The sequence below is a fragment of the Fusarium odoratissimum genome (genome assembly GCF_000260195.1).
Source record: "Fusarium odoratissimum NRRL 54006 unplaced genomic scaffold supercont1.125, whole genome shotgun sequence".
Classification (NCBI taxonomy): Eukaryota; Fungi; Ascomycota; class Sordariomycetes; order Hypocreales; family Nectriaceae; genus Fusarium; species Fusarium odoratissimum.
This window is the reverse complement of record NW_022158817.1, coordinates 3,846-13,782: the sequence shown is the minus strand read 5'-3', so window position 1 is coordinate 13,782 and position 9,937 is coordinate 3,846. Positions and strand designations below refer to the sequence as shown.

The following is a 9,937-nucleotide window of genomic DNA, read 5'->3' as shown; positions in this document are numbered from 1 at the left end:
GAGATTCCCTCCAGCAGCGTCTCCATCTAGTTCATCCAGCATATCATCGGCACAAAGGCGCATTACTCTCAAGAGGGCATCCCGTCAGCGGGAACATATCCCTCTCCAGCCTAGAATTCTCTTGCACAGATAGATCAAGTAGCTTTCCATGCCCAAAGGCAGGAGAACCATAACCCCTAAGATCGCCAGTAGCTGCAACCCTAGAACTATGCATCCTTAGGGAAACCCTTCGCAGGGGAAAAACCCAAGGCGGCCAGAACGCTGCTCTGTAGACGAGGCAATCGCCCCGATCCACGGTCTCCAGGTAAGCTCTGTACCGTTTCGACCCAGCGGTTTGTGTCTAGTGGTCTCATCCAGTGAGACATATCGTCGAGGCCCGGTTGTGTTCCGGGCAGCAGCGGAGGCTGCAGAAAGAAAGAAGAGAGTCTCTGGGCAGTACGCGACTGCAGAGATCGGTCAAGCAGCTTCCGAGCTGCAAAAAGGGCAACGAACCATGTGGGGTCCGTGCGTCAAGGTCGAGGGCACCAGAGGGCCCAGAAAGTCGAGCAGCCGAAGGCTGTTTGTGTTGTTCGGGCAGCTAAAGCTGCTGTAGTCGGTCGAGGCAGCGTTAAACTGCAGGCGAAGGTGAGAGTGAGGGTGAGGGCACGATGGCCCTCGATGTCAAGCAGCAAGATGCTGCGAATGTCGTCTGGGCAGCCGAGGCTGCAGAAGTCGGTCGTACGGGAAGTCGAGGGGCACAGAGGCCGGAATGTCGCAGGCTCGCGAAGCCGAAATGTCGAGGTGAGAAGAAGTCGCAGATAAGACAAATGAAATGGTGCCCGGGGGCGATGTCAAAAGCTCGCGAAGCTCAGTGCCGTTGAAAACACTTGTCACGAAGAAAGGTCAACTCTCTGAATCCCTTTCTTCCAGCAGCTGTTAGGGCCCCGCTAGCCCCACAGCTGCACATACTGCCATCTTGGCCTGCAAAAAAACCTATGTCCTAGCGGAACGCCAACAGCGGGTGCCAAGAATGTTTTTTTTTTACAGGAAACAGTTGTTCACGTAAGAGTGGGCAGGGCCAAACGACAATTTAGCGTACAGGACGATTTATAAATAGAAGTGTAGGGTGATTGGCTGTAGATTTGCTAGCAAGGCGCTCTCGCGACTCGTGTCCATCGGTCAGCATTCCACTCTAAGAATGCCGTCTTTGCCAACCAAATATCCTCTGAAAAGCTTTGACTTGCCTGACTTCGCTTGCTTGAATCACCAGTTACCTTCTTGGCATCCATCGTCTCCGACTTCCACGCTCGCTTGTTCGGCACCAGCTGCGCCAATGGACGCCGAGCCGGCTTGAGTAGCAAAGCCTGTTCAAAGTCGATCACTATAACCCTGTTGGTCTCAGGATTGAATAACATGTTTGCAAGCCTCACATCTTTGTGGACCACGCCCTCTCGATGCATGGCTCTTAAGGACCGAATGGCCTCGTCTTTGAGCGACCTGTCTATGTCGCCAGTTTTCTGTGCTCTGTCGATGCTGCAGCCTCCCTAGGATAAAAATATCATGTGCACCACGTAGACCCGGTGGTCATAGTAGTAAGTCTTGTTTATCGATCGAAGGTCAACCGCACCCAGGAAGACAGGCACGCAGACGCCTTGGATCGGCTTGAGACGCTCGTAGACAGCAGCCTCGTGCTCGAGATCTCTGATGAAAGCCCGCACCGTGCCCTTGCTGACAAAGGTGTAGCCATGCGCAAGTAGGGTCACTTGGAAGAGCACACCCCGCGCACCACCCTCCCCCAATGGCCTGATCCCGTCGTCGAGAGACTGTTTCAGCTGCTTCCAGAGTAGGCGAAGCCACTCCTCGTGATTGACAGGATGACGTGTGCGGGCGGGAGCGCAGCTCTTGCAGTGAAGTGCCACGTTCGGGCACTTTGAGTTAAGAAAACCGCCCTTGGCCATCCCGAGAAGATATTTCTGTGTACAGTACTGCCGACCCTGCTTGCCGCCTCCTCTGCGTAGCTGTAACGCCAGTCGCTGGCTCCGCCTAGTTCCTTGTCTTGTATTTCGTCTGGTTGGCGTAGGCGTGTCCGGTGGCCTGGGCGCCGACTTATCATCAGATGGTTCCCGCCTGTTGTCCTTCCTTAATGACCCCTCGCTAATCTGGCATATAGTAGTTCGACGTGTCCTTTTGCGGGGCAGGGCCGGCGACTGATTAACGCCCTTGTAGGTGGTGGGTTCATAAGCAGGCGAGTAGTCTGATGATGCCGATTGTTTATTTTCTGGGATAGAACGCAATGTCGATTCGAAGTCCTTAGTCTACGTCCTTAACTTCTCCATAGCCTTTTGACGTTCCTCCTGCCTATTCCCCCGTCGTTCTCCGGGCGAACCGAGAGCCATGAGGGTGAACGCTAGATATTGACTGACAGCCGTGCATATTGGTAGGTTGCTTGGATGTGCCGATACCTCCGGACCAGGCTCTGCTAGGTGATAGTACAGAGTCTCGGGTTCGTCCTAGTTAACTTTGAGAAATACGATGGCCTCGCCAGTAGTAAGAAGACCATATTTAAGGCCACTTTTAATTATGTAATGATATGTCTGCGTGATGGCAGATGCCGTCAGCTTCTCTGCGTGGTACTGGAAACGCGCGTCAGGGTCTACAGAAGTTGGAACCGTCCTTTGGTTTATAACTTCCTTGTAGATATCCATAGCGCGGAGACCAAGACGAAGATGCAGAGCGGTTAACTTATAAGGCGGCTTATACTTGGAAACGTAAACCATGGTGCGCCGGGAAGACAGGGTATTGTCGGATCGATAGATGCAGATTTGATCTGGTTGCAGCTGGTTGAGATCTCTTCGGTGGTTCGGCGTCCGTGGTAGTGTCGATGGGGTCTCCCTGTCCACGACTTCCTCAGCGACGTCGCTGAGGGCATGGGGATGGTTCTCAAAGACGACACCATCTCCGATCTGAAAAGCCCTGCTGACCTCTTCCACCTGTTTGAGCTGTTGTATGATGGCTTTAACCGGATCCTCCATGCTATTATGCAAGAAGTATTCGAGCGTCTTCTTGTCTGCTATCGGCCGTTGAGAGATCCTGCTCCCCAAGCCGGCCAGGAAGTTTCGGTTCTTGAAAACGCGGCTTTCGGTAGGAAATGCATCGTAGAGTGTGCCAAATATAAACTTCTGTTGAGCAAGGAAGTCGGGCCATGGCCTCAGATTTTTGGGATACCACTTGTCACGCGGGTTGGTGATGGAGCCCCTCGAAGTCAGATTTGGATCTGTTTCGATGGCAAAGCGAGAGAAAACGGAGGCATGGCAAGCTGCCATGTATTCGTCAAGTGTCGTGAGTCGTGTTTGTTCCTCTGACGCTTCGGCGCGTTGCTGTTCTCTCTCGGCGCGTTGCCGCTCCTCCTGTCGTTCTCTCTCCGCTTCCTCGGCGCGTTGCTGTTCTCTCTCGGCGCGTTGCCGCTCCTCCTGTCGTTCTCTCTCTGCTTCCTCGGCGCGTTGCTGTTCTCTCTCGGCGCGTTGCCGCTCCTCCTGTCGTTCTCTCTCCGCTTCCTCGGCGCGCTGTACCGCCTCTTGAAGGAGCTTTTCCAGCTCCCCTACGCTCCTCTGGTGGGTCATAAGGTATCGCTGTCGGTGTTTGTTCTATAGGAAATAAAATGAATTTGTATTGAATGCAAACAGGACCAGTAGCTGCGACAAAAAGTGTTGATATTACGCGAACCTACGTTGCTAGGGCGACCTCTGCTTTTATTGGTCTGAGGAAGCGATTGCGTGCATGGGCCAGCTATGATCCAAAATGACGTGGCGTTTTATCATAGCAGCCGCCAAACTTCTGCTGCTTGGTCCTTCTTTTCTTCGACCCGCCATTGCTGCTGCGCTTTGCCGTTATCGCGTTTCTGTTGTCATTATGAAATAGTCTGCACGCTCGTCGGATAAGCAGGAAATGCCGTGAAGGCAGTCTCTGTAATATTATAAACTTTGTCTTACCGGTGAGCCAAAGTAGACTAACATGTGCACGCGTAAGCTTAGGGGTTGGGGCAAGTGGGATTAGCGTCCGTGTTTTATTCTCTGTAGTAGCTGGAGAAAAGTGACAAGGGTGTAATCGTATTTCGTAAGCAACGTTTTGGCGGGGGTTTGGTCTGGAATTGGGATTAACTATAAGAAATGATAAAGAAAGCGGGATGCAAGGCGCAAATAGAGATTAGAATGTTTTTAGTAATTTTCATTAGGTTAAAAACTAAAAATCCTTGCAAGCGATAAACTCTAAGAACACCGGTTGGGCAGACTGCAAAGAGAATACAGGGAATACCATAGGAGACTGGGAGTTTAGATTTTCCGTCGGAGATAAAACGGGCGTTGGGGTATGACGTCATTTACAGGGGGCAACCGATGAACGGGGGGAGGCGACGATCTAGAATAGAAGAGTAGGGTGAAGTGGAGATGCATTCAGGACTCCTTCTATCTATCTATGGGCGACGGAAGTCTTATTTAGGCTTCTTAAAGGCCTTGAATAGGGATATCTAGTCTGATGACGCGTTAATGCAAAGGGAGAGGGTTTGGTTAGGTGTTTATAGAGGGAGAGGCTCTAGGGCCTGCTCCCTGCATTATGTTATGTTATGTTATGTTATGTATATTTTTCGTCCGGGGGGCCCCGAAAGTCCCCTACTGGGGCACAGGACGTGCTGAGCTAGAGAGATTGGAACCTATTTACACGCTGATTACAGAATACTATCTAATTCTGCAGACGAGTCGATAGACCACACACTATCCAGCATATCAACGGCACAAATGGCGCATCTTATCGAGCCTGTTACCTGTCAGCGGGATGATCAAGCGTGGCTGATGAACAACAGCCGCAAGGTAAGCCCGTTGTCAGGCGATCGTGAGCCTCTGGGCGCGGTAGCCTCTGGGCGCGGTAGCCTCAGGGCTGCCTTCAAGTCATCGCGGTCAGGCGGAGGGTGCTAGCGCCCTTCGTCTGGCCTAGAACAGGTAAGAGAGAAAAAGGTAACAAAAGAGATGTATAAGGGTAAAAGAGGGTGTGTGTGTGTGTGTATTTTTCGTCTGGGTGGCTGTAACGAAGCCAGATCTCCTACTGGAGCAAAAGACGTGCTGAGCTAGCTAGGTACAGGGAAACCCCGCTTCCTTCACCATCCAGCATACCAATAGCACAAAAGGTGCTGTGCAGCGCTAACCTCAATTCAAGTATCAAGTCAAGTATTTCAAGTAAGTCAAGTAAGTCGACGAACCAGTTTATTTCAAGTAAGCAAGTTCATAATGCTTCAAACTTGATTTACTTGAAATACTAGATTTTATGGATTTTCCTATGCGACAGCCCTGTGAGTTTCGAGGCTGTTCGGAGTCCCAGGCATAGGGTAATCAATTGAGTGTGGTACCCCAGTTGATTACACCAATGGAACCCAGGAACGCGGCAGGGGTGGCGCGACTACGTGTTTTGCGTTCGCTCGCGTGCTGGAAACACCTGGTTCAGAATTAACGTCGCTCCCTGATGAGAAGCATCTGTATTCCGCGATTCGCCGGTAACCCGCTATGGCAGCACAACAACAGTCGTTAGAATCGCTTCTGGGAATTAGTGGCCATCGCAAATCACTCAAGCAGCAGCTTGACGCTGCGTCCATCAAGACTAAAGCTGGGAAACATCAACACCAGCGAGAACGAAATTTTTAAAAACAACAGCTATTTACAGCGCCGCAACACCGTTCCGACAGGTTAATTGGATAGCCCAGTGTCGGCCGCATTGCCCAGTGCGACTTAGAACATCATGGCGACCCCGTGGCCCCAGGACGAAATTTGGCCCACTGATTACCGAGAGCACGCCACAAATTTAAGCAAATATCTTCAAAAGGCACTATCAGCTATCGATAATGGAGATGGTCTGCCTGTCGCATCCCGTGGAGTTCGAGTTGCACTTATTAGAGCTCTTACCCTCATCGTTAAAATGCAGAGCATACCTGATCTTGGTCACGTTTACGAAGCCGTGAAAAACGGCCAAGCTGAAATAAAAACCGCAGCAGAAAATTTAGCGCAACATATTAACAGCCTTAAAAATAATCTCAATAAAATAAACACCTAAGCTTAATAAACCATGGAAGAAGTCCAGCGCAGTTCGGAGATTACGATAGATGCAAAAGCGGCTGCAAAGGAAGCCATAGAGATTGGTAAAGTAACGATGAAAATGATCAGAGACATGAAGCTCGTAAGCCAGCAGAACCAAGCTAACGCCATGCCTACCTACGCTAACGTGCTGGCGAGGGGAGGGCTAGCGGCAAGCATGCATAACCTACAGAACCAGAAAGCGTTACCTGTTCAGACCCTGCGTGAGATTATCATCAACATCAGAGACCCTGTCACTATAGCCAACATCAGAATGATGAGCCCATGCAGCCTGAAGTCATATGTAGACCTCGTAATCGAGCAAAGCAGCAATGAACACATAGAGAACATCAAGGTAGTATCCTCTAATCAGCTTAAGAGCGGTGACCTGAGTATTAAGACGGCCACTATAGCGGACATGGTGGCGCTTAGATAGTTTGCAGAAGACTGGGAATAAAGGATCGGAAACGGCGCTACAGTATGCATTCCGACGTACGGTGTCTTGGTGTATGGTATATGCACTAGTTCGATGAATATGGATAATTTTAAACTTATCAGAGATGGGATACTTTAGGATAATAAGCCCTTTATACCAAATGCAGAGATTAAGTATATAGGCTGGCTGATGAGATCTTTGTCTACTAAATCAGCATTTTTGGTCGTGGTTGAGTTTATGAGACTAGAAGATGCAAATAAAGTCATCGATGAGGGCCTCATTTGGCAAGGCGAGGTGTTCCAATGCGAGCTCTATGATAGACAGTGCCGTGTGAGATAATGCTTCCAGTGTCACAAATACGGCCACATAGGAACCCAGTGCAAAGCAATAATAACATGCGGCTACTGCGCGTAAGATCATGCCACCCGGGATTGCCTAACCAAGAGCAATAGGAACGCCCTGCGAAAATGCGCGGCCTGCAACGGCCTTCACGAAGCCTGGAACAACCAATGCCCTACCAGGAAACAGGAGGTGAACAAGGCCAAGGCAGCCTCTAAATCGAGACCCAGGTACTACTTAGAACTAGAAAGCTTTGTCGCCAGCACCACGACCGGAATTAGAACAAGGGATCGGCAAAATGAATTAAACCCGATCGCCAGGACAGGACGACCCACCTTGGAACCAGGCCGGCCACGGGACGCCAACTTGTCCCGGAGTAGATCGCCGACGAAGAAGCAATAGAAGAGAGCGAATTGCAGTAATAACCAGGTAATACCCGATGATCCTAGAAATGAGATCGTCGTAAACATAGGGAGCCAGCGACCTAGATGAATATTAGCTCCTTCTAGGAGAGTATTGGAAATACTGGACGCCAACAGACAGATTACACAGCACAGCCAGCAAATGGAGGTTGACGATTAAGAATGTTAATAGGAAACACTCTTATAATACTATAGTACAACGTTAGAAAATCAAAGGACATAGTCATGGCCACGCTCTTGCGAGATCCCGATATAGGGCGATATGACATCCTCGCCATCCAGGAGCCATGGAAGAACCCATTTGACATAATAACTCATTATCTAGCCAAAGACTAGTTTCACCTATGCTACCCAGACAAGGATCAAAACTTCCCAGCTAGGGTCTGCTTTTTTATCAATAAGAGGCTTGATCACTCTAGGTGGCACTTTAGAGAGGCAAGCAGAGATCTCTGCTCGCTGAACCTAGTACTCGGAACAGAAGAAGAGCAGCAGATTATGATACACAACGTCTATAACCCAATAAAAACTGCAACTGAGAGAGGAAGCATGCTTCCACTCCTGGAGCTGGCCATAGAACGATCGTCCCATCATGAACAAATTATTGTTGGCGACTTCAACCTCTACCACGAGCTATGGGGAGGTGATCGGGTCCAGCGAGCAGACCATGATGCCGCTGAGCTCACCATAATCATGGAAGACTACTGTCTTACGAGCAACCTTGCTCCAGGCACTATCATATATGAAGAGTGTGACGGAAGAACGACCATAGACCTTTGCCTTACGACGGCTGGCCTTATGGACAGACTGATTTAGTGCGAAATCGAAATAGATATGGACTATGACTCTGACCACCTACCTATTACCACCTTATTAGACCTAAATATTATCAAAATGATAGCTAAGCCCCGGCGAAATTGGAAAGCGTTAGACGAAAAGATATTTACTTGCGTGCTGCAACGGGAGCTTCTGCCGCAATGAAGATTAAGAATAAAGACGGCTTTGGACAGACATGTGGAAGAAGTAATGGCAGCTATAACGGCAGCTGTTGATAAAGCAGTACCGAAGACGGCTCTGTTACCGAGATTGAAGCCAGGGTGGAATAAAGAATGCTCTGCAGCCTTGGCAGAATTAAAACGACTCCATCGGCGACATAGCCTGTATTATACCGAAGAGACATGGGAAGCATACCATGCGGCGCGAAATGATAAAGGTAGAGTTATTAAGAAAGCACTTAGATAGAACCATCAGGAGAAGGTAGAAGAAGCTGCCCAATCCCCGGCAACCCTTTGGCGGTTAGCAAAATGGGCCTAAAACAGACATAGTCAAACACCGAACGTGATACCCGCGCTAGTTGACCTAGCTATAAAGCAGCAAGCAATAACCCCTAGCGAAAAAGCAGAGCTTCTCAGAAAGACCTTCTTTCCGGTGCCACCTGACACTGATATCGAAGACATAGAGAATGCTAACTACCCTGCTCCCATAGCCATGCCACCGATAACAACGAGGGAAATAGAGGAGGCCATTGAGGAGGCAGCCCCGCTCAAGGCTCCAGGACCAGACGGCATCACTAATAAAGCACTCCAAATCGCCTCTCCCTGGATCAAGCACCATCTCACCAAGATCTTTAATTAGTCCCTCGCCCTTGGCTACTATCCGGAACACTTTCGACAATTGACAACGGTGGTCCTCAGGAAGCCAGGGAAAGACAATTATACCATACCAAAGGCCTACAGGCCAATTGCTCTATTAAACACTATAGGAAAGATCATGGAAGCGGTCATAGCAAAGAGGCTGAGTTATCTCGCCGAGACTCATAACCTGCTGCCTAATACCTATATGGGTGGAAGAAAGCTAAGATCAACAGAACACGCCCTTCACCTCATCATCGACAAGATATATAACGCCTGGAATACTGGGCAAGGCAAGGTGGCAAGTCTACTGCTTCTGGATGTATCAGGGGCGTTTAACAATATTTCACATGCATGCCTACTACATAATCTGCGGAAGAGAAAGATAGATAAAAGAATAGTTAAGTGGATTGGAAGCTTCCTGCGCCTAAGATTCACAACGCTATTAATTGATGGCTTTACATCTGAACCCTATAAATTAGAGACAGGAGAGCCATAAGGATTGAATCTGTCACCGATCCTCTACCTCTTCTATAACGCAGACCTAATCGAAAAGTGCAGAGAGCTAGACGACATGGCCACAACAGGCTTTATAGATAACATGGCTATACTTACCTGGGCAAACTCCACGAAAGAGACATGCAAGAAGCTCTAAGAGGCACTCCATATTGCAGAGCAGTAGGCGGCCACCCATGCATTTATCTTCGCGCCAGATAAATTCTAGCTTACTTACTTTACATGGACGAGAATAAGAATAGACGTCGAGGAGCCTCTGTAAACAAGATGGGGCATGATCGAACCAAAGAAAACATGCAAATACCTAGGTCTTATCATGGACTCCACCCTTACCTGGAAATAGCATATAGATGAAATATAACGCAAGGTCACCAACATAGTCAACGCCCTTAGCAGCCTCGGTGGTTTGACTTGGGGAGTGACAATGAGAGAAATGAGAAACATATATAAAGGAGTGGCTGTGCCGCAGATGATGTATGCCTGTTCTGCCTGGTCGAATGCAAA

At 49.2% G+C, this 9,937-nt stretch overlaps 5 protein-coding genes across 5 annotated transcripts; 3 read left to right on the top strand and 2 right to left on the bottom strand.

The window, feature by feature from the left end:
* Window positions 1-425: 425 nt before the first annotated feature.
* FOIG_16706 (uncharacterized protein) lies at window positions 426-860 on the top strand (the record flags this gene model as incomplete). The annotated part of the gene is made up of 1 exon (XM_031218180.1): window positions 426-860. Exon 1 carries the CDS (start codon window positions 648-650, stop codon window positions 858-860), a length of 213 nt encoding a protein of 70 aa, XP_031052110.1. The 5' UTR covers window positions 426-647.
* A 233-nt stretch (window positions 861-1,093) lies between these two features.
* FOIG_16705 (uncharacterized protein) lies at window positions 1,094-1,937 on the bottom strand (the record flags this gene model as incomplete). Its single annotated transcript, XM_031218179.1, has 2 exons — window positions 1,094-1,480; window positions 1,607-1,937. The coding sequence occupies 2 exons, from the start codon at window positions 1,935-1,937 to the stop codon at window positions 1,125-1,127; spliced, it is 687 nt and encodes a 228-aa protein (XP_031052109.1). The 3' UTR covers window positions 1,094-1,124.
* A 552-nt stretch (window positions 1,938-2,489) lies between these two features.
* FOIG_16704 (uncharacterized protein) lies at window positions 2,490-3,599 on the bottom strand (the record flags this gene model as incomplete). The annotated part of the gene is made up of 1 exon (XM_031218178.1): window positions 2,490-3,599. One exon carries the CDS (start codon window positions 3,597-3,599, stop codon window positions 2,490-2,492), a length of 1,110 nt encoding a protein of 369 aa, XP_031052108.1.
* A 1,170-nt stretch (window positions 3,600-4,769) lies between these two features.
* FOIG_16703 (uncharacterized protein) lies at window positions 4,770-4,946 on the top strand (the record flags this gene model as incomplete). The annotated part of the gene is made up of 1 exon (XM_031218177.1): window positions 4,770-4,946. The coding sequence occupies one exon, from the start codon at window positions 4,770-4,772 to the stop codon at window positions 4,944-4,946; it is 177 nt and encodes a 58-aa protein (XP_031052107.1).
* Window positions 4,947-5,760: 814 nt separating this feature from the next.
* FOIG_16702 (uncharacterized protein) lies at window positions 5,761-8,102 on the top strand (the record flags this gene model as incomplete). Its single annotated transcript, XM_031218176.1, has 3 exons — window positions 5,761-5,976; window positions 7,057-7,097; window positions 7,709-8,102. The coding sequence occupies 3 exons, from the start codon at window positions 5,761-5,763 to the stop codon at window positions 8,100-8,102; spliced, it is 651 nt and encodes a 216-aa protein (XP_031052106.1).
* Window positions 8,103-9,937: the final 1,835 nt, after the last annotated feature.